This window comes from Nomascus leucogenys, chromosome 1a (genome assembly GCF_006542625.1).
Source record: "Nomascus leucogenys isolate Asia chromosome 1a, Asia_NLE_v1, whole genome shotgun sequence".
Classification (NCBI taxonomy): domain Eukaryota; kingdom Metazoa; phylum Chordata; class Mammalia; order Primates; family Hylobatidae; genus Nomascus; species Nomascus leucogenys.
The window spans coordinates 67,343,287-67,367,651 of record NC_044381.1 but is presented as its reverse complement, the minus strand read 5'-3'; the positions used below and the strand labels follow the sequence as shown (position 1 = coordinate 67,367,651).

At 40.3% G+C, this 24,365-nt stretch overlaps 1 protein-coding gene and 1 non-coding gene across 3 annotated transcripts in view; one reads left to right on the top strand and one right to left on the bottom strand.

Annotated features, from left to right (window-relative positions):
- Positions 1-24,365, bottom strand: part of ATL1 (atlastin GTPase 1) — a 100,770-nt gene that overhangs the window by 62,983 nt on the left and 13,422 nt on the right. The window contains exon 2 of one of the 2 annotated variants that reach the window (XM_030810281.1): positions 10,395-10,567. In XM_030810281.1, the coding sequence (XP_030666141.1) occupies positions 10,395-10,428 (34 nt within the window). In that variant the 5' untranslated portion in view covers positions 10,429-10,567. Of the gene's footprint in view, positions 1-10,394; positions 10,752-24,365 lie in introns of those variants that run through there. The other variant, XM_030810275.1, reaches the window with a different exon arrangement.
- On the top strand, positions 7,089-7,231 carry LOC115836224. Its single transcript, XR_004031195.1, has one exon. It is a non-coding gene; the product is annotated as a U4 spliceosomal RNA (small nuclear RNA).

Here is a 24,365-nt window from a genome sequence, read left to right as displayed (position 1 = left end):
AAAGATTGAAGAAAACTGAATAGAGCTTAACAAACCTGTGGGACACCATCAAATGAACCAACATACACATTGTAATAGTTACAGAAGAAGAAAAGAAAGAGAAAGTGGCAGAGAGATTATTTGTAGAATAATAGCTGAAAACTTTCCAAGTTTGATGAGAGATAAACATCTGAGAAGTTCAACAAATTCCAAGTAGGATGAACTCAAAGAGACCCACATTGAGACACATTATAATCAAACTGTCAAAGGCCAAAGACAAAGAGAAAAATTTGAAAACAACAAGAGAGAAGTGACATATCACATATAAGTGATTATTAACAAGATGGTCAGCAAATTTCACATCAAAACTTTGGAAGCAAAAAAGCAGTGGGCAGACATAGTCTAAGTGCTGAAAGAAAAAAAAAAACCTGTCAACTAAAAATCCTATATCCAGCAGCCCTGTCCCTCAAAAATGAGGAATAAATTAAGATATCCCCAGATAAACAAAAGCTGGAGTTTTTTACCATTAGACCTGCCTTTCAAGAAATGCTAACTGTAATCAGTCCTGCATGTTGAAATGAAAGGACACTACACAGTAACTTAAAGCCATACGAAGAAATAAAAATCTCAGTAAAGGTAAATACGTGGGCAATTATTAAAGGTAGTATTATTTTAACAACAGTTTGTAGCTTCATCTTTGGTATTCTATGTGGTTTAAGAGACTAATACTTAAAAAAAAAAACTATAAGTCCAAAAGCTAATATAATAATAATTGTAATTTTGGTCTGTAATTCCACATTTTGTTTTCTATATAATTTAAGAAAGTAATGTATTTTTTTTTTGAGACAGAGTCTTTCTCTGTTGCCCAAGCTAGAATGCAGTGGCATGATCACAGCTCAGTGAGACAGAGTGTTTCTCTGTTGCCCAAGCTAGAATGCAGTGGCATGATCACGGCTCAGTGAGACAGAGTCTTTCTCTGTTGCCCAAGCTAGAATGCAGTGGCATGATCACGGCTCAATGCAGCCTCAACTTCCTGGGCCCAAGTGATTCTCCTACTTCAGCCTCCTGAGCAGCTGGGGCTACAGGCATGCACCACCACACCTGGATAATTTTTGCATTTTTTTTTTTGTGAAGAAAGGGTTTTGCCATGTTGACCCGAATTCCTGGTCTTGAACTCCAGGGCTTGAGCAGTCCTCCCACCTCATCCTCCCAAAGTGCTTGGATTATAGCCATGAGCCAACATGCCCAACTGAGAAACTAGTGCATTTTAAAAAACAGTTACTAGTTTATGTGTTTTGGACACATAATAGGTATACTTTTATGATACCAATAACTGAAAGGGGTGAGGATGGACATGTAAAGGAGAAGAATTTTTGTATGTTATTAAAATTAAACTAGTATAAATTCAAATTAGTGTGTTACAACTTTAGAATGTTAAATGTAATCTCCATGGTAACCACAAAAAAAAGTTAGAAAAATGTACACAAAGGGAAATGATAAGGGAATTAAAACATTACACTATAAAAATCAACTGAACATAACAGAGAGTAATGCGCAGTAATGCAGGAAATGAGAGACAAAAAAGCTATAAGACACATAGAAAACAAGCAGCAAAACAAACAAAAGAAGTCACACCTTCTCAGTAATTACTTTAAATGTAAACAGATATAAACTCTCCAATCAAAAGAAAGAGATTGGCAGAATGGATTTAAAAACATGATCCAACTATATGCTGTCTATGAGCTTTGCTTTAGATCCAAAGACACAAGCAGATTGAAAGTGGTAGGGTGGAAAAAGATATTCCATGTAAATATAAAGCGAAAGAGAGTAGAGGTGGCAATACTAATATCAGAAAAGATAGCCTTTAAAAAACCACAAAAGTTAACAGAAAACAAAGAACTGGTTTTTTTTTAGAGACAATATCTTGTTATGTTGTCCAGGCTGGAGTACAGTGGCTAGTCACAGGCCCAATCATAGCACATTACAGCCTCAAATCCCTGGGCTCAAGCGATCCTCCTGCCTCAGCCTCTGGAATAGCTTGGACTACAGGCGCATACCACCATACCTGGCTAGGACATCATATACTAATAAAAGTTTTAATACAGCAGTTGAATATATAACAATGACAAAAATCTATGTACCTAGGAACACTGTATCAAAATATATGAAGCAAAAGTTGACAGAATTGAAATAAGAAATAGTTCTATACTAATAGTTGGAGACTTCAATATCCTATTCTCAATAATGGATAAAACAAACAAACAAAAAGGAAATAAAGACGTGTAAAGAAATAGAGAACTTGAACAACACAGTGTGCCAACTAGACCTAACAGACAAATACAGATATTCTAGCCAACAACAATAGAATACACATTTTTCTCAAGTGTACCTGGAACATTCTCCAGATAGACTATAAGGGAGTCCACATATTAAGTCTCAATGCCTTTTTAAAAGATAGATATAATACTAAAATATTTTCTCCAACCACAATGGGATGAAGTTGGAAATCAGTAACAGAATGAAAACTGGAAAATTCACAAATTTGTGGCAATTAAACAACACACTCTTAAACAACAAAGGATCAAAGAAAAAATCACAAGAGAAATCATAATATTAATTGTAAATCAAAACTACAATGAGATATCACATCACATCCATTAGAATGACAACTATTTTTTAAAAAACAGAACATAACAAGTGTTGGCGAAGATATGAAAAAATTTAAGCCTGTGTGCACTGTTGATGAGAACATAAAATGGCACAGCCTCTGTGGAAAACAGTATGGCAGTTCCTTAAAATATTAAAAATAGAATTACCATAAGATCCAGCGATTCCACTTCTGGGTATATACCCCAAAGAATTGAAAGCAGGGTCTCAAAGGGATACTTGTACACCATGTTCATAGAAGCATTATTCACAATAGCTAAAATGTGAAAGCAACCCAATGTCTGTCAACAGATGAATGAATAAAAAAATGTGGTGTATACTTACAATGGAATGCTATTCAGCCTTAAAAAAGAAAGAAGTTGTGATATATTCTACAATATGGATGAACCTTGAGGACATTTTGCTATATGAAATAAGCCAGTCACAAAAAGAAAACTGTATCATTCCACTAACGTGAGGTACACAGAGTAGTCAAAATCATTGTGAAAGAAAGTAGAATGGTGGCTGCTAGTAGCCGTGAGAAGGAGGGATGAGGAGTTACTGTTTAATGGGCATAGAGTTTCAGTTTTGCAAGATGAAGTGTTCAGGAGATAGACAGTGGTGATAGCTACACAACAATATTTTACTTGCGTACTAGTATCACGGAACTGTACATTTAAAAATGGTTATGATGGTAAAATTTATGTTATATGTATTTTACCACAAATTTTAAAAACTGAAAAAAAGATGTAAAAATTTTAAACCAGATAATATAGAAGATGATTTTATAACTTTGAGGTAAGAGAAGATTTTTTTAAATATAAAAAGTACGCCGGGCGCAGTGGCTCACACTTGTAATCCCAGCACTTTGGGAGGCCGAGGCGGGCGGATCACGAGGTCAGGAGATCGAGACCACGGTGAAACCCCGTCTCTACTATAAAATACAAAAAATTAGCCGGGCGTGGTGGTGGGCGCCTGTAGTCCCAGCTACTGGGAGAGGCTGAGGCAGGAGAATGGCATGAACCCGGGAGGCGGAGCTTGCAGTGAGCCGAGATTGAGCCACTGCACTCCAGCCTGGGCAACAGAGCGAGACTCCATCTCACACACAAAAAATATATATATATATATATATATAAAACGTACAAGCCATAAAGGAAAATATTGTTTAAATGGATACATTTAAATACATGTCTATTTATTAAAATACACCATAGAGATCAAAGTCATGCACAAAGTGGTAAAAGAGATCTATAAGACAATCAGCAAAGGACTTATATAAAAAATATGTATAAAACTCCTATAAAGCAAGAAGAAAAAGATAACCTAATTTTAAAATGGGCAAAGGGCAAACAGGCACTGAGGAGGAAATATGAATGGACAATAAGTATATGCTGACATCTCACTGGTAATCAGTAAAATGCAGATTGAAACTACAATGAGACACCATTTCAGACCTATCATAATACCAACTATGGGTAAGGATGTGGAGTGAACAAAATATCTTGTGGAAAAAAGCACACTCTAGATTCCCTTTATATTAGGCTCTTCAAATGTAAAACTAGATAGTATATTATTTAGGGATATATATTTATTTATAGCTAAACTGTAAAAATTATCAAGGGAATTAGAAAATTCAAATTAATGAAAGTGTTTACCTTTGGAGAGGGATAAGAACAGATTGTCCTGGCTGGGTGCAGTGGCTCACGCCTGTAATCCCAGCACTTTGGGGGGCTGAGGTGGGTGGATCACCTGAGGTCAGGAGTTTGAGACCAGCCTGACCAACCTGGGGAAACCCCATCTCTACTAAAAATACAAAAATTAGCCGGGCCTGGTGGCAGGCGCCTGTAATCCCAGCTACTCGGGAGGCTGAGTCAGGAGAATTGCTTGAACCTGGGAGGTGGAGGTTGCAGTGAGCTGAGATTGCACCATTGCACTCCAGCCTGGGTGACAGAGCGAGATGCTGTCTCAAAAACAAAACAAAACAAAACAGGTTGTCCTTAGGGAGAGGCACATAAGAAGTGACAAAATATGATAATGTTCTGTTTCTTTGGCTGGGGGGCACAGGTGCTCATTCCTTTTTTAAAACAACACGTTTTATATGTTCTTTTGTATACATATGTTTCATAAGAAATTTTTATGTAAAAGAGGAAGATCCTCCAAATCTAAAATCTTTTTTTATTACTGGAAGTACCACACAGTGGATTATTTCCCTGGTGATCATAGGTTCTGCCTACAGTGTAGCCACTGATTCTAAAGATAATAAAGGCTGCAGTGTCTGAAACGGAGCAAACGTGTAACCCTTGAGTCATCAAGACAAGGTAAGCAGATGTTAAGTATAAAAAGTATATTTGAAAAGATGCAGGGAAGGCAACTTAAGTTAAAAAATGTAGGGAAGGAAAATCTACAGTACATGTCTTATATATAGTACATATCATACAGTACATGTATGACCCAGTAGAAATTTTTTTTTTTTTGAGATGAAGTCTCATTCTGTCACCCAGGCTGGAGTACAGTGGTGTGATCTCAGCTCACTGCAACCTCCGCCTCCTGGGTTCAAGTGATCCTCCTGCCTCAGCTTCCCTAGTAGCTAGGATTACAGGCATGCACCACCATGCCCAGATAATTTGGGGTGTTTTTTTGTTTGTTTTTTATTTATTTATTTATTTTGAGATGGAGTCTCACTCTGTGGCCCAGGCTGGAGTGCAGTGGTATGATCTCGGCTCACTGCAACCTCTGCCTCCCAGGTTCACACCATTCTCCTGCCTTAGCCTCCCGAGTAGTTGGGACTACAGGTGCCCGCCACCATGCCTGGCTAATTTTTTTACATTTTTAGTAGAGATGGGGTTTCACTGTGTTAGCCAGGCTGGTCTCGAACTCCTGACCTCAGGTGATCCAGCCACCTTGGCCTCCCAAAGTTCTGGGATTATAGGCATGAGCCACCGTGTCCAGCCAAGACCCAGTAGAAATTTTATATTGTTTTAGGAGAATTAGGTATATAGAAGATGAGGCAGGTAAAAAGGGACAGTCTCATTTCAAGAAAAATAGAATATAGCCAACTGGAAAAGAAAGAAGATCATGAGGTAACTACAGCACACTCAAGATTGTTTTAAATCTTTCCTCAAAACCAGAAACCTAAAAATTAATTTTCCACAAATGCCTTTTCAACAAATAGGCATTTCCTACACTTACTGTGAAGCTAAGTTAGTTAATTTTTAAAGGCAGTCCAAGCTGATACTTTAGTGCAAATACTATGGTTCTTTTCTTTTTCTTTTTTTTTTTTTCGAGATGGAATCTCGCTCTGTCACCCAGGCTGGAGTGCAGCGGCGCGATCTTGGTTCACTGCAACCTCCGCCTCCCGGGTTCAAGCGATTCTCCTGCCTCAGCCTCCCGTGTACCTGAGATTACAAGTGCATGCCACCATGCCTGGCTAATTTTTTGTATTTTTAATAGAGACGGAGTTTCACCGTGTCAGCCAGGATGGTCTCCATCTCCTGACCTCGTGATCTGCCCACCTCAGCCTCCCAAAGTGCTGAGATTACAGGCGTGAGCCACCGTGCCCAGCCTAGTGCGAATACTATTTTTCTAAAGCAGTTTTGCACTATCTGTTTCTGTTACATTGTAGAAAAGTCAAATTCCCAGGTGGTATCCCAAGTTCTTAAGCAACTTTGACAAAAACAAACAAACAAAGTATGCATTTCTGTTTTGTTTCTGGTAGTACTTAAGCTCAAACCCAGCAGTGCAAGACTGCTTTCTGGGCTACTGTTTCTGATACTTATCTGTCCCCTTTATTTTCCACACTAGCACATTCTTTGCCTACTTTTCTAGTACAAGTGATCAAGTTTATACAGCATTGATTTCTTATATCAGCTTAATCCTAGATAAGCTTGTTGTGGTACCTTTTGGCTTACTATTCCTTGTCCTCATCGCATGGACTGTGGAAGCAAACAACCCTGAATTTGAATACTAGATCTATAACCTAGAAACTACAGTACCTCTGGCAAGTCACTTAGGCTCTCTGAATCTCAGATCCCTTATACATTCAAATGATTATACATTTGATACAGATGTATACAAATGATTATACATTTGAAGTGATACATTCAAATAATAATAATAATACCTATTTTGGAAGAATTGACTTTTATATGCTTAAATTTATTCAAACATCTTAAGGGTAGATTTAGGTACAGATGGTAGGATGCTCAGTTCTACTCAGACTCGCTTCCCAGTTTTATCTCTGGGTGTGGTCTTCAAACATCACCCTCAATTCTAGTAGTCAGCAGAGATGCTTTTCTGCTGTGTAGCTTTCATGGTCCCTGTAAGACCTACAGATCTCTAGCTACTAAGATAAAAATACCTGTTATATGGTCCTTAGGTTCCTTATCTAAATTTTAGCTCTCATGCTGATTTTGCAAATATCTTTCTTGCCCTTTTCTTGGAAATCACTGTATTTTCCCATTCTCAGCTTTGCGCAGTGGCAGTATCGTAGCCAATGAGGTCTATCCGAGGCGCGATTATTGCTAATTGTATTTTCCCATTCTGGATTGTCTACCTTGATGCCTTTTTCTTTCTAACTTGTCTGAAAAATACTTACTTAGCTAGATAAGGTCAGTTCACTGTCTTCTTTTTTAAGCTCTCATAAGATTTTTCTCATGAGAGACCTCTGTCTACTATGAGGATCTGTTTTCTCTGTTATCTTCACACCCCACCCCATTCTCTCCATGAAAACATTCCACAATATCATGTTATAGAAAATAAATTAGGAAAAAAACCCAGGTTCTAATTTCAGTCCTTTTACTTACCAAATACATGACTTTCACCAAATCATTTAACTCACCTCTGAGTTAGTTTTTTTATCTGCAAAATAGTGATATGCCCTAAGACACATAATTACTTAAAAGGTTGAAGATCAAATGCAATAATGCAGATGTATATGCATTGAAACTGTAGTTCTATAATATAATACAGAAGGTATTAGCCATTCAACAAAGAGATAGAATAGAAGATAAAGGAATCTAAATTCAAACTGCCAGAGCAGGAATCCTGGGTCAATCATCTACTAGCTCTACCTTTTAATATGTAAAATGAGTATTACAGCACCTATTTCATATGCCATTAGCTTAATGATGTTGGCTACTATTGCTGTTACTAAATGCCTACTGTGTGTTAGGCATTCTACTAGATACTGGTAATAAAATGAAATTAAGACTGACAGGGCTAATAACTTTGCCAAAACCTCTATCTCCTACTCCATCTACTACATTTTCTAAGTCATTTATGTCATATATACTTTACAGCAAAGAAAAATCTGAGTAGTAAAGCATTTCCATAGAACATCAAGATAAGAGTCCAGAATTCCACTATTTCTTTTCTATAATAATTTCCAGTGAACACTATAGTGATTCTAGTATTTCTTTTCCTAATCCATCACTTGGTTGAAACTTTCCTGATGACTTCTGGGTAAACTATCTGGGATGTTTCTACCAAATGTAAATAATCTAAGGTAGTATTTCTCAAAGTAACACCTAAAGACCATCAGCTTCCCAATCACCTAAAATGCTAATTTAAAGGCAGATTCCTAGGCCCTCTTTCGGATCTATTGATTCCAAAGCTCTGGCTGGAAGATGGGAGAGTCTGCATTTCTAATAAGTCCCTGTGTGACTTTTAGGAAAACCTGATGTGAGACCCATGTTCCCAAGAGGAAAAAACTTCCACTACATAAGAAGTTCATAAGGCCAGGTGCAGTGGCTCACTCCTGTAATCCCAGCACTTTGGGAGGCCAAGGCGGGCGGATCACGAGGTCAGGAGATTGAGACCATCCTGGCTAACATGGTGAAACTCTGTCTTTACTAAAAATACAAAAAATTAGCTGAGCATGGTGGCAGGCGCCTGTAGTCCCAGCTGCTTGGGAGGTTGAGGCAGGAGAATGGCGTGAACCCGGGAGGCGGAGCTTGCAGTGAGCCGAGATGGCACCACTGCACTCCAGCCTAGGCGACAGAGTGAGACTCCATCTCAAAAAAAAAAAAAAAAAAGTTTATAACCAAAGGAAATTCTGCGCAATAATGATCCAAAGCTTCATGAAGCAGGAAAATTTTAATCCTCAGAATACATTTTCACATGCCTCTGTTAACAGGGTGGAGACAACAATTCATGGAGATTGAGACCAAAAGTGACTTGAATATACGCACCCTTACTGTGTGTGTTCAATAAATTCCTATTCTAGAGGCCAAGAGAATGGGTGGAAAGGGGATACACTGCAAATGCTTACTTAAATTTCAGAAGAAGCAAATAAAACTTATTGCAATAGTCAGGTCTGTTAAAACTGAAGTTTCATGATCTCAGAAAATGGAACCACTTTCTCTTAAACTCAGCCAAGTCATGACAGACCTCCCCGCTCCAACTCTCCATGCCTACCACAAACCTTGGATAATCTCCCAAATGTAAACCTTGCCTACCGTATCCTGTGACCATTAGAACAATCAGAGGCAAGGAGATACACGGTCTTTTGATTAAACTGAAATAATCAATTAAAATTTACATTTGTGCCTCTTGGTCAAATAAACAGTTATAGAAGAGCTCTCACTGAGATGTGGAACAGAATCAAGCAGCTCTGAACTTTTCAAATAATAACAATTGTTATTTCCAAATAACAATTTCTAAATAACAAGCTGATGAACAAAATATTTCTTTACCCACCAAGCCACAGTAGCCTGAGACACTCTCTGGTTCAGATAATAAAATAAATGCCTTAGAGGGCTTTCGTTCCTAAGATGTTGGTGAGTTTAGCACTGTGACTGCAAGAAATCGGGAACCCACGACAAAAAGACGCCCAGCCTGCCCACACCAACCGTCCAGAACTAGGTCTGGAGCAGCAAAGCGGGCGGGGCCGTGATTTCTCCCGCATCGCCGCGCCCGTTCTTCTCCGCCTGCGTGAGCACCGCCCACCCACTCGCGGTGTGAACATACTGGGTCTCGCCTCTCCTTTCCCCTCCCCTCGGCCTGGTGCTGAATCATGAGCCCAATGTCTCCAAAAGGTAAAATCAAAGAACAAAGCCACCCTTGGGGCTGATCTGAATGGGGTACCACGTCGGGATGGGGCAGAAGGCTGGAAACCACAACTTTGCTCCCCTTCTTCCCCAATTCCCCCACCCAACCCCCAAATTAAGAGGAGTACTGCAGTGCTCAGGAATTCCCAAGAGGGTGGCCCCTCTCCCGGTTGCTCGGTCTGCTACGGTCCGTCCGGGACCCGGCGCGCTCCGCCTCATTGTTCCACCGCGCCGCCCGCCGCCCGCCGCCGGGAGCCCGCGCCCTGCAGGGCCAGCGAGTTGGCGGCTCCCGGGGAGGGGGGTTGGGGCTTGGCCTGCTCTAGATCCCCGACCCCTCGCCCGTCTGGGGCCGAGTAACAACAGCCCCCTGCCCACCCCCATAGCCTTCCTCCCAACCGATCGCTAAGGCGGAACCCACAAGTCCCCAGAGGCGCCTGGTGGGTGCTGTCCAAATGCTGGGAGGAGGCGGAAGGGGGGTGGGGAAGAAGGAGCTGGAGGCCCGGCCTGCGCGAAGCTGCAGCCCTCGCCCCGACAGCGCGATTCGGTGACGCGGGTACCGCTCGGCCATGGTTCCTCCGCCCAAACAGGGAGCAGCTCGGCTACGGCCCGTCTCCCAGCCGTGGACGCAGGCACCAAGCAGCCCTTGGCCCTCCCTGTCTCCAGAAGCAGAAAGCGGAGGGCCAGACCCCGTGCAGGCTGCAGAAGTTCTCATTTGCTACTCACCCCAACTGTTTCTGTCCCTGCGGTTCTTGGCCATGGTGGTCCAGGAGCTGGTGGCGGTGAGGCGCTGTCACTGCGCTCGCTGCCTTCTCCGGGGCCGCAGGTTGCTGGCGGTGGAAGGCTCCGTGCCCGCGCTGGGCGCAGTTCGCTCAGACTCTGAGGATGTTGCTGTGGCGCTGGTGGGAAGGAGTGGGGAGAAAAGGGAGGAGAAAGCAGATGAACCAAGCTCAGCATCACAAGCCCGAGTTCACACAAATACCAGCGTCACACCCTCCCTACCTCAGCCCACCCCCAGAGCGTGAAGACAGTGATAGACCATGTACTGCAACATTTTCAACGGAAAACACACACAAATAAACAGAACCCCCTCGCACACACTCTCAAAGAATTTAACAGCGTTATCAGAAATACACAAACCGATATACTGCATGATTCTGGATGTTCAAATACCTGTTTCAAGCACGATTATACATTAGTACAAACAAGCTGGCAACATTTATATAGCCAAAGTAGCTAAAATAATGTGCATTTATCTACCAGGCACCCATTTTTTTTTTTCCATTTTAAAAGCAAGGTCATGTTAGTAAAGAGGGTATTATGTATTTTTGTATATGTATACTCAGTAATTTGTCTTAAAATTAGAATAGCAAAATTTATATCAAGAAGATCAAGATAAATGAAAGCTGTAGATTCATTATAATCTGTAACTCAATATCCACTGGGTAAAATTTCCCACTAGATTTGCAAAGATAAGCTCCAGACTGAAAGTCCAATAGCAATTATTTGAGCTGAAATCATACTACATAGTCTGGGTGGGCCCTGGCAGCCATGAAGGTTGCAGACAATTTTTAAAGGAAAAGAAAAAAAATAAAAATATTTTCAATCTTTCCCTTTTCACTGCTTTCTTTCTCTCTGCTACAAACTTAGTTGTTTTCAGTAACCTGGAAACACTGTCCCTTTATACTACCTCAACCTCAAGATACCATCATGCCGTCCCTTACAGTTTCCTCCTGCCATTTGGTTGTTACCCACACTCTGTACTGATCGGTTCTTAGGAGATCACTGCCAGCCTCTTAATTACCAGATCCATGATCTCTGCTAATTCCTCATCGTAAGCAACTCCTCACGCTACACTCTCTCAATGTAATTTACTTTGATGGCTTCAGACAGGACCTCCATGCTGATGATTCCCAAATCTATACTTCTAGTCTTCTGCCCTCTAGAAGAGAGGACGTTATACCAGAGGTGTGTTTATAACTGCCTAAAGTTATCCTCACATTTTTTTCCTACTGACATTTGAACATCAACATATCTGAAAACAAACTCCCCCACCACTGCCAAATCTTATGCATTATATTTCAGTTACTGGTTCTAGTGACCGCAGAGCTGTTTGAACACTGTAACCAAGTTTACACCATGGTTTTAAAGAGGTCTGTGCTCAACAGAGTTGAAATGACATTAATGAAACAACATAGGAAGACAGACATTATCTCATCCCTGTACCTATAAACCAAGTTCATAGAACAAAAGAGAAGTGTGGTATGCTTTTCTTCTTATATTCCTTTACTATCATTCTCAGCTTACATTCCAGCCTGAAAATCCCTTTCATATGAATCCCATTTTAAAGAGTACAATAGATTACACGCAAAAAAGGAAAAATTTATATAATTCAACACCTATGCCTAATTGAAAAAGAAATTAATTTTTTAAAAACCTGTTGCCTTTATAATTAGTAAGTAATCTTCAGGTGAGTACTTTGAGACTGTGTGAATCACGAAAAAATGCTTAAATAAATAGCTCTCTGTACATGACTTTTTGTACTGTTGGCCAATAACTTTTCATCCACTGATTTTAGCATCCATTGATCCTTGCCTGAATCAATTTCATATTAGTGATTTTTAAATGGAGACTTTAAAATAATTGTCTTTTGTTTGTTTGTTTTCCAGACAGAGTCTCCCTCTGTCGCCCAGGCTGGAGTGCAGTGGCGTGATCTCAGCTCACTACAACCTCCGCCTCCCAGGTTCAAGCGATTCTCATGCCTCAGCCTCTCAAGTAGCTGGGATTACTGGCGGTCGCCAGCACGCCTGGCTGTTTTTGTATGTAGAGACGGGGTTTCTCCACGTTGCCCAGGCTGGTCTCAAACTCATGAGCTCAAGCGATCTGCCCACCTCAGCCTCTTGATGTCACGTCTTTTAAATTAAGTAGCTGGCATTCCCTCTCCCACCTTTCTATGTTGAGTCCCACTATAAATTAATGGAAGCTTTTAAAAAAAAATTGTGTTATGCATCACCATTCTTTTTAATGCCTAAATTGCCCTAATTTGGCTGAGGGTCAGCTCGTGTGTCCTTTTAACATTGTCCCTTTTTGTCTTTGAGCAGTTCCCTATATTCTGGTACAAGAAAATGTTTCAGATTCCTTTGTATTTTCCCTGTCTTAGAACTAGAATAGCCATTTCTCCAAGATGCTCTGGCTCCTTTTAATAAGAAAAGGTGTTTAGAAACCAAGACGTGGGTGCTAGTTGTGCTCACTGCTGGGTGAAGATCACTGTTTCTAGACCCTTTCAGTGGACATTGCTAGAATGCATTTTTTTAATCATAAGTTTAACCTACTCTGAAGAAATACCTTCAATAGTATGAAAATATAAACATACATCATTATGTATTACATTACTTTTTGTTATTGTAAAATGCTGGAAACAACCTGAATGCCCACATATAGATGAGTGGTTGAATACATTATAATATATATACGCAATAAAATGTTACGTAGGTGTGAAAAAGAATACAGAAGATCTTTATAAACTAATACAGAGTGATTTCCAGAATACAATGTTAAATGAGGAGGAAAAAGTGCAAATAGTATACCATTGCTGTAAAAAGAAAAGGATATGAAAAAAGTATCCATTCATCTGTGAAAAATAAATACAGCAAGAATAAACCAGAAACCAATGAGACTGGTCACCTACAGGAGATGGGTGGGAATAGGGCAGAAATAATGGAAGAATGGGAAGAGGGTAGTACGGATTAAGGGGACTGATATTTCTCTAAGTGTAATGCTTTTATATAACTCTGAGTCTTAGAACAGTAATGTTTCACATTCTCCAGAATAAGTTTTAAAATTCTTACTATGATGACTATAATCAAAAAGATAATAACAAGTGTTGGTGAGGATGTGGAGAAATTGGCACCCTCATAAACTGCTGATGGAAATATAAAATGGTGCAGCTACTTTGGGAAAAAGTCTAGCAGTTCCTCAAAAAGTTAAACATAGAATTGCCATATACATTAGCACTCCTAGATATATACCCTAAAGAAATTACAATATATGTCGACAAAAAAACTTGTACAGGAATATCCATAACAGCATTGTTCATAATAGCCAAAAGGTGGAAACAATCCCAGTGCCAAATAACTAGTGAGTGGATAAACAAAATGTAGTATATCCACATAATAGAACATTATTTGGTCATAAAAAGTTATTGAGTACCGATATATGCTACAACATGGATGGACCTTGAAAACATTACAGTAAATGAAAGTAGCCAGCCACAAAGACCACATATTATATGATTCCATTTATATGAAATTTATGGAATAGGCAAATCTAAAGAGGCAGAAAGTAGATTAATTGTTGCTTAGGGATGGAGGAAAGGAGTGGGAGGTTGGGGACAAATTGGAGAGTGACTGCTAATGAGTATGAGGTTTCTTTTGGGGGCAATGAAAATGTTTTAGAATTCATCATGAAATCAACTTTGCACAACTCTTTGGGTATACTAAAAGCCACTGGATAAGGCTGGGTGCAGTGGCTCATGACTAATCCCAGCACTTTGGGAAGCTGAGGTGGGAGGATCACTTGAGGCCAGGAGTTCGCGACCAGCCTGCACAACATAGAAAGACCCCATCTCTATAAAAAAATAGAAAAACTAGCTGGGTGCAGTGATGTGCACTTGTAGTCCCAGCTACTCAAGAGACTGAGGTGGGAGGATCTCTTGAGCCCCGGAGTTCAAGGATTCAGGCCACTGCACTTCAGCCTAGATGGCAGAGCAAGACCCTGTCTCAAAAAATGAAACAAAACAAAAAACTCCACTGAATTGTACAATCTAAGTTGGTGAATTGTATGGTATGTGAATTATGTTTTCAAAATACAAATGTACTTAAAAAGTCAAAGGTCAAGTTCATTTTAAATCAGAATAAAAGAAGAAAAGGTATTACTCCATTTGAACTTTAGTACTTTAAATCCTCTCTCTTCCTGACTCTTTTGGGATGTTACTCCACAAACTATTCTCTTCCCCCTGTATCCTCAATTATTTTTTCTTCCATTGGTTCTTTCACCATGCTCATTTTCCTACATCATAAGTAAAGGGCTCCCTCAATCAGAAGTTTCTCAAGAGTTGATGGTTCAGTTTGCTCCTTCCCTCTATAAATAGCAATCTTAGAAAAGTATTTATGTCAATTAGAATGCTTTTGGCAGTAACTCAAAATGGCTTAACCAAAAAATGACATTTACTTTCATACAACAATTTGTTTAGAGATAGATTGGTCCTGTGGTGGTCAATTCATCAGCTCAGTGGTATCATGGACTATATTAGTTAGGATATAGCTTTGGCTACTATAAAAATTACAATGGCTGAAATAAAACATATATTTATTTTGGTCTTATGAAATAATCTGAGCATAAGCCATCCAGGGATAATACTGTGGCTTCAAAATATGAAGGAACTGGCCGGCCACGGTGGCTCACGCCTGTAATCCCAGCACTTTGAGAGGCCAAGGCGGGCAGATTGCCTGAGCTCAGGAGTTCGAGACCAGCTTGGGCAACACGGTGAAACCCCGTCTCTACTAAAATATACAAAAAATTAGCCTGGCTGGGCGGTGTGCACCTGTAGTCCCAGCTACTCAGGAGGCTGAGGCAGGAGAATTGCTTGAACCCGGGAGGCAGAGGTTGCAGTGAGCCGAGATCACACCACTGCACTCCAGCCTGGGTGACAGAGCGAGACTCTGTCTCAAAACAAAACAAAACAAAACAAAACAAAAACGAAGGAACTAAAGTTCTTTATGCCTTCTTCCATCTTTCACTTGGGGCTTCCATCATATGTTCCATGATGGCTGCTCTAGTGTGGGCATTCACATTTTCATTCTAGCCATACAGAAGGGTAAAAGGGAAGAAGTGAATATATCCATTCTCTCTAAGGGTACAAACCAGAAGGTGCATACATCATCTCCACTCAAATACCATTGACCTACCATGTCCCACCTCATTGATAAATATACCGTATATGCAACAAAAATTTTGGGGTCTAATACTAAACAAAGAAGGGAAATAGACGTTGGAAAATAACCAGAAGACTTTGCCAAAAAGACAAAGGTGCACTCTACCATCTTCAGTGTGTTGGTGTTATGAGAAAAATCCAGGATTGTATAGCAAAATGTTCTCCCAAGCTGGGAGGGAACCAAGAGACCAAAGAATGACTCAGACAAGTCCAGCCCGGCGAGTGGATGAGTTTGTGAGAACTTATACAGGACACTTCTGGGCAGCAGCAGGACAGCTCTAGAGATCCATGCCACCTCCCATCTCTAAACTGCTTTTAAACAAATTTTCTGTAACTTCTTTGCCTACTGCGTTTGAGCAATGAGATTGTTTTCCTTGGTAAGTTCTCAGATACCAACTGAGATGTTTGGGTTGTCAGGGACACCTGCTCCTCCAGTGGGCATCATGGTCTTGGCTCACTGCCCAGCCTTCCCCATTCAAGCAGTGGACGTACACCTTAAGTAACCTGGTGGGGACACATCACACTACAATCCACCCCATTCCCCAGCTCTTACATTCTTCCCACCAATCTTGCATGAAAGTCCTTGAGTGGGTATGAGGGGAAGAACTACACAGACCTATAGTGTATAGCCATGGCTTGTGTGTACAAGCCACATCTACAGTATACAAAACATCATAAAAAGCAGAAGCTAACTACAATTATGATGCTTGTTAGCAAAACATAACTCCAATGAGTAGGTAAGATGTGTAGCCAATTTGAGAATGAGGTAAAGAAGCCTAATTGGGTTATATAATGGATTTGAGTTGACAAATAGTTTAAAACATTTGTGACGCTGTTCTCTTCATCAGGCATATAGGCACAACAGGTAGTGCCTATAAGGGTACATATTGGTTTTTGTGGCTTAAAAAAAAACTTTTAAAAAATTTCAATAGTTTTTGGGGAACAGATGGTTTTTTGTTACATTAATAAGTTCTTTAGTGGTGACTTCTGAGATTCTGCTGCACCTGTCACTGGAGCAGAGTACACTGTACCAAATACGTAGTCTTTCATTGCTCACCCTCCCAACCCTTTGCCCCAAGTCCCCAAAGTCCATTATATCATTTTTATGCCTTTGCATCCTCATAGCTTAACTCTCACTTTTAAGAGAACATACAATATTTGGTTTTCCATTCCTGAGTTACTTCACTTAGAATAACGGCCTCCAACTCCATCCAAGTTGCTGCAAAGGCCATTATTTCGTTCTGCTTTATGGCTGAGTAATATTTCATGGTGTATATATACCACATTTCCTTTATCCACTCATTGGTTGATGGGCATTTAGCTTGGTTCCATATCTTTGTAATTGTGAATTGTGCTGCTATAAACATGCATGTGCATTCATCTTTTTCATATAATGACTTATTTTCCTTTGGGTAAACACCCAGTAGTGGGATTGCTGGGTCAAATGGTAGTTCTACTTTTAGTTGTTTAAGGGGTATCCATACTGTTTTCCATAGTAGTTGTACTAGTTTACATTCCCACCAGCAGTGTAAAAGAGCTCCCTTTTCACCACATACATGCCAACATCTATTTTTTTTTTAAATTTTTAAATTATGGCCTTTCTTGCAGGAATGAGGTTGTATCTCATGGTCGATTTGCATTTCCCTTATAGTGATTTTGAGCATTTTTTCATATGTTTGTTGGCTGTCTGTATATATTTTTTCAAGAATTGTCTAATTTCCTATTCATGTCCTTTACCCACTTTTTTTTCTTTTTTTTTTTTTTGAGACGGAGTCTTGCTTTGTCACCCAGGCTGGAGTGCAGTGGCACGATCTCGGCTCACTGCATTCTCCTGCTTCAGCCTCTTGAGTAGCTGTGACTACAGGCACATGTCACCATGTATGGCTATTTTTTTCTATTTTTAGTAGAGACAGGGTTTCACCATGTTGGCCAGGCTGGTCTTGAACTCCTGACCTCAAGTAATCTACCCACCTCTGCCTCCCACAGTGCTGAGATTACAGGTGTGAGCCACCATGCCTGGCCCCATTTATTTATTTTTGTTTTTGTTGCATTTGCTTTCGGATTCTTAGTCATGAATTCTTTGCCTAAGCCAATGTCTACAAGAGTTTCTCTGATGTTATCTTCTAGAATATTATAGTTTCAGTTCTTAGATTTAAGTCTTTGATCCATCTTGAGTTGATCTTTGTATAAGGTGAGAGATGAGGATCCAGTTTCATTCTTCTACATGTGGCTTGCCAGTTATCCCAGCACCATTTATTGAATAGGGTATCCTTTTCCCACTTTACATTTTTGTTTGCTTTGTCGAAGACCAGTTAGCTGTAAGTATTTGGCTTTATTTCTGGGTTCTCCATTCTGTTCCATTGGTCTACATGCCTATTTTTATAGCAGTACCACGTTGTTTTGGTAACGATAGCCTCATAGTAAAATTTGAAGTCAGGTAATGTGATGCCTCCAGATTTGTTCTTTTTCTTAGTACTGCTTTGGCTATGTGGGCTGTTTTTTGGTTCCATACAAATTTTAGGATATTTTTCTAGTTCTGTGAAGAATGATGATGGTATTTGGATGGGAATTGCATTGAATCTGTATATTGCTTTTGGCAGTATGGTCATGTTCACAATATTGATTCTACCTATTCATGAGCATGGGATGTATTTCCATTTGTTTGTGTCATCTATGATTTCTTTCAGTGTTTTGTAATTTTCCTTGTAGAGATCTTTCACCTCCTTGGTTAAGTATATTCCTAAGGATTTTATTTAATTAATTTTTTTTGCAGCTGTTGTAAAAGGGATTGAGTACTTGATTTGATTTTCAGCTTTGTCATTGTTGGTATATAGCAGTGCTACTGATTTGTGTACATTGATTTTGTATCCTGAAACTTTACTGAACTCATTTATCAGGTCTAGGAGATTTTTGGATGAGTCTTTAGGGTTTTCTAGGTACATGATCATATTATCAGCGAACAGCAACAGTTTGACTTCCTCTTTTCCAATTTGAATACTCTTTCTTTCTTTTGTCTGACTGTTCTGGCTAGGATTTCCAGTACTATGTTGAGTAGAAGTGGTGAAAGTGGGTATTCTTGTCTTGTTCTAGTTCTCTGGGGGAATGCTTTCAACTTTTCGTTGTTTAGTATTAGGTTGCCTGTTGGTGTGTCATAGACGGCTTTTACTACTTTGAGGTATGTCCCATCTATGAGGGTTTTGATCATGAAAGGATGCTGGATTTTATCAAATGCTTTTCCTGTGCCTACTGAGATTATCATATAATTTTTGTTTATGTGATGTATTACGTTTATTGATCTGCATATGTTAAACCATCCCTGAATCCCTGGTATGAGAGCCACTTCATCATGTATATTATCTTTTTGATATGCTGTTAGATTCGGAAAGCTAGTATTTTGTTACGATTTTTTGCATCTATATTCATCAGGGATAATGGTCTGTAGTTTTCTTTTTTTGTTATGGCCTTTCCTGGTTTTGGTATTAGGGTAATACTGCCTTCATAGAATGATTTAGGGAGGATTCCATCTTTCTTTATCTTTTGAAATAGTTTCGGTAAAATTGGTACCAATTCTTCTTTGAATGTCTGATATAATTCGGCTGTGACTTCATCTGATCCTGAATTTTTTTTTGGCAATTTTTAAATCACTGATTCAATCTCACTGCTTGTTATTGGTCTGTTCAGAGTTTCTATTTCTTCCTGATTTAATCAGGAGGGTTGTACATTTCCAGGAATTTATCCATTTCCTTTAGACTTTCTAGTTTGTGCACATAAAGGTGTTCAAAGCAGCCTTGAATGATCTTTTGTATTTCTGTGGTATCAGTTATAATATCTTCCGTTTTGTTTCTAATTGAGCTTATTTGGATCTTCTTTCTTCTTTTCTTAATCTCAATAACAGTCTATCAATTTTGTTTATCTTTTCAAAGAAACAGCTTTTTGTTTCATCTGTCTTTTGTATTTTTTTGTTTCAATTTCATTTAGTTTCTGCTGTGATGTTTGTTAATTTTTTTTTTTTTCTGCTGGGTTTGGGTTTGGTTCTTGTTTCTCTAGTTCCTTGAGGTATGATGTTAGGTTGTCTATTTGTGCTCTTTCAGACTTTTTGATGTAAGCATTTAATGCTATCACCTTCCCTCTTAAGTACCATTTTTGCTGTATCCCAGAGGTTTTGATAAGTTGTGTCACTATCATTCAGTTCAAAGAATATTTAAATTTCCATATTGATTTCATTGTTAACCCAAAGATCATTCAAGAGCAGATTATTTAATTTCTATGTATTTGTATAGTTTTGAGGATTCCTTTTGGAGTTATTTTCCAGTTTTATTTCACTGTGGTCTGAGAAGATACTTGATATGATTTTGATTTTCTTAAGTTTATTAAGACTTGTTTTGTGGGCTAAGGGCACATACCTTTTAGTCTCCATTGCATTGGCAATCAGGCCTCCATGCAGAGACAATCCCTAGTGAGCCTGCGTTGCCTTATTGGTGCTGTTGAACCAGTCACTCCAGTTCTGTCAGGCAAAAGGCAGAATATCCCAAGGCATACCATTACTACTTAACAAGGGGAGGTATCCACATACCCCACAATAGGACTGGTTGCTGACCGCTGCTGTAGTCACAGCCTAGTTCAAAAGACATTACCAGCTGCCATGGGTAGCAGAAACAAGGCAAACACAGATGTTCAGTAGAGACCCTCATGGATATATCCACTCCTTGTAACATCATTACTGCTATATTTTCTCCCATTGGCCCTATTAATGAGGCTGCCACAGGCTTCAGTTCTGGCTTACAGTACCACACATGGCTTCCCTCTCTAGGAGTGGGCGTAGTAGCCAATTGGTAAGCTTCCACCCTTGCCTATGCAATCTGCACTATGACCACTCCAGCAGGTATCAGTGCTGCTGATGCTGATATCATTTAGGCTCTCAGACCTCCCTCAAAGAGTACAGCTGGGATTACCTATCCTCCAGCAGTCTTCATTCACCCTCCAGCATCATAAAACTTGAAGGTCCATGTAGCCTTCGCCACTTGGCAGATCCACTGGTGTTCTTAGGAGCACAGTATGGCTTCTGCTTCAGAAGCATGGCTCAGTGTCTCAGAGGTAATGCTGAGAGTTTGCGGGGCATATTTTACAGGCCCATTCATAGGGAATGATGCCAAGTGTGTTAATGGGTAACTCATTTAAAATTTGTATGGCTTCAGGGAGATTCTTAGTCCAGGGAACTTAGCTGTTCTGGGACAGTGCATGTAATTGGGTTTTTAACAGGCCATTCTTTTTTTTCTGTGAGTCCTGCCCCTGTTGGGTTATATGGTAATGGAACCTCCAGTCTATGTTTTGTTCTGATGTCCAGTGTTGGATATCGTGGCCCATGAATGGGAGCCCTGATCATTAAATATTCTTCGTAGCATGCCATATATGACACTAAGAACAGTGAGACACTTGATGGTCTCCAGCTGGGTGGCATGTTTTATTGGGAAGGCCCCAATTGCTGCGTAGTAGTAGCCCCATTGTTGTGTCTACACAGGTTAAGGTATGCCTTTCCCCACCATTCCAGGGCAGAGGACCAATACAATTGACTTGTCAGTCCTGTGGAGGTTGTACGGCTTTATGTATGTGACTTGGTGCAGAGGGAACCCTTCTAGGTCTCAGCTGTGAGTAGGTCTCACAGTTCTGAACAGCTGCTAGAATATCTGCATAGAGGATGGAGATGCCTGCTGCCTTTGCTGTGGCCCACCCTGTGGCTGCTCTTATGATGTACCTACATGGTTATACGGTGTCAGTATCCATTTGTACCATGACCACTGACCATTGGTGTTGGGTGCCTTTGCTAGACCCATCAATGTACCAGGCCCTAGTGTGTATTGGTGGGGTCCCCTTATATACAATGGTTGGCCTGGTAGGTGGTTCCATTGCCATCTTGGCTCCCTCCACTTGTTCAAGTGGATGGGTCCAAGCATCTCCTGTAGAAGCTGACTTAAAGGATTAGTAGACAGGACACTGCTTTGTTGTAGACAGGCATGCCATTTCTGCAGGGTGTATAATTGTGCCACCCCAGAGACAGGCTTGGTTAGAAAGCCTTCCACCCACCTTTTATGGGGTAGGCAGTTTTTATTGTGTGGTCTTCTTTCTGGTGATGATGGCCTCTGCTTGTTGCAATGCCCTATACACGGCTAATAGCTGTTGCTCTAGGACTGTATAGTGGGATTCTGCCCCCTTTCATAATTGAGACCAGGCCAGGCGTGGTGGCGCACGCCTGTAATCCCAGCACTTTGGGAGGCTGAGGCAGGCTGATCACAAGGTCAGGAGATTGAGACCATCCTGGCTAACACAGTGAAACCCTGTCTGTACTAAAAATACCAAAAAAATTGGCTGGGCATGGCAGCGTGCGCCTGTAGTCCCAGCTGCTGGGAGGCTGAGGCAGGAGAATGGCGTGAACCTGGGAGGTAGAGCTTGCAGTGGGCCGAGATCGCGCCACTGCACTCCAGCCTGGGTGACAGAGCAAGACTCCAGCTCAAAACAAACAAACAAAGAAACATAATTGAGACCAAAACCCTACGGTTACCATTCCCACTGGCTGCTTTTGCCACAAACCCTAAGTCATCCTTGTGGCATCTCTAGTGACTTCTAATACAAAAGGATCCTGTGACAGTGGGACCTCTAGTGCTTGGGCTTGTTTCACCAATATTTTTGCTTTGTCAAATGGCTCTTGCTCTATGTGTGCTCAGTCCCACTTTTTACTCTTCTTTATTAGGGTGTACAATGGGCTGAGGGTTTGTGCCAAATGAGGAATGAATATCCTCCAGCAGCCCAGTAAACCTAGGAAAACCTACAGTTGCTTTACTGTCTGGGGAACAAGCTGCTGTACTATCTTATCAGTGACAGCTCCAGGTATGTTTCATGTCTTAGTTGACCAGGTAACTCCCAGGAATTTGGGACCCTATCCTGGGCCCCTGTATCTTTTTGGGGTTGGCTTCCCATCCCCTGTTCTTTAGGCCATCCAAGGTGGTTTGTAGGGTAGTCTCCACATCTGCAAGAGACTCTGAGGTTAGCATGATATCATTAACACAGTGAAACACAGAGACTGAGGCAGGCAAAGAGAGTCCAGATAGGTACTATGCAACTATACTGTGATAGATGGTGGGGTTGTGCAGGTATCCTTTTGGTAGTACCTGGAAAGTCCACTATTGGCCCTCCCAAGTGAAGGCAAACTGGTCTTGTAAATCTTCTGCTAAGGGAATACTGGAAAAGGCATAATCCAAGTCAATCATAGCATGGACACTTCCCAGCTTAAGTATTACTTGCTGTAGCAGTTGAGTAATATTGGGTACAGCAGCAGATACAAGCAGCACCACCTCATTTAGCTCATGGTAGTCTACCATCATTCTCCAGGTGCCATTTGGCTTTTTCACAGGCCACACAGGGCTGTTATAGGGGTTCTGGCCTATCTGTACCTTACGTAACTTCTGAATTGTTTGGGTGATCTCAGAATCTTCCCCTGGTAGGCAGTATTATTTCATCTTCGTTGCCTGCCTGGGCTAGGGCAAGTGTACAGGCACCCATTTGGCCCATCCCCTTTTTCTTCCTTATTTTCAGACTCTGTCCTTGTTTTTATTCAGCTCACAGAGGTCCACCGATGCTTCCCCCACATAATAGATTTCATTTCCCATTAACGGGTACAGAAATACAACCAATGCCCTCTATTGTAACATTTTTTTTTTCAGTTGGAAATCAGACATTCACTGAGTACCTAAAATAATTTTAAGATTTTAAATTACACAAGAGTTCACCTATAAGCATTTATCTCATTCACATCTATTCAATTCATTCGTTTTTAGCAGTTTATCTGGATGACTCATGAGAACTGAGATATTAGACAAATCTAATCACTATTCTAACTTATTTTCCTGTTAACCATTTTTATAGCCTGTAAATATAAGATGTTCACCTAAGTAAAAACCTTAAAGATCCCCCCTCCCCCTGTGTCCATGTGTTCTCTTTGTTCAACTCCCACTTATGAGTGAGAAACACCGAGGCCTGTCGGGGGGTAGGGGGCTAGGGGAGGGATAGCATTAGGAGAAATACCTAATGTAGATGACAGGTTGATGGGTGCAGCAAACCCCTATGGCACATGTATGCCTATGTAACAAACCTGCATGTTCTGCACATGTACCCCAGAACTTAAAGTATAATAATAATAAAAAACCTTAAACACATGGGCATTTTGCTGGTAATTCAGAAGATTTTGCTACTTTCATTGAACCAACTATATTAAATTAGTCTTATTTGTCAAAAAAACCACACAAACAAAGATCATTCTGGTTTTGGCTGGGTTTACAGTCTTATAACTTTCATGTCAAACTCTGACATCTTAAAATATCTAGCAGAGGCACATATAAAACTTACCTAATCAGTAAACCCAGACAAAAATGTATGCTGACAATTCTGAAGACATTTCTATTTTATCTTACCAATAATTTTAAATCCAGCTTGTTTATTAAAGATTACTAAATTTACATAAACTTAAAAAGTACTTGACTTTATCTTAATGTATGAGTACTCATTTACTTATAAGCCAAGTTGGTAGCATGTCAGACATAACATATAACACATGTACATACATATAAACATATTTAAACATGTATGCTCTCTCACACACACACATGCACATACACACACACACCCAGTACCTTTTACTTCAGAACTCTAGCCAT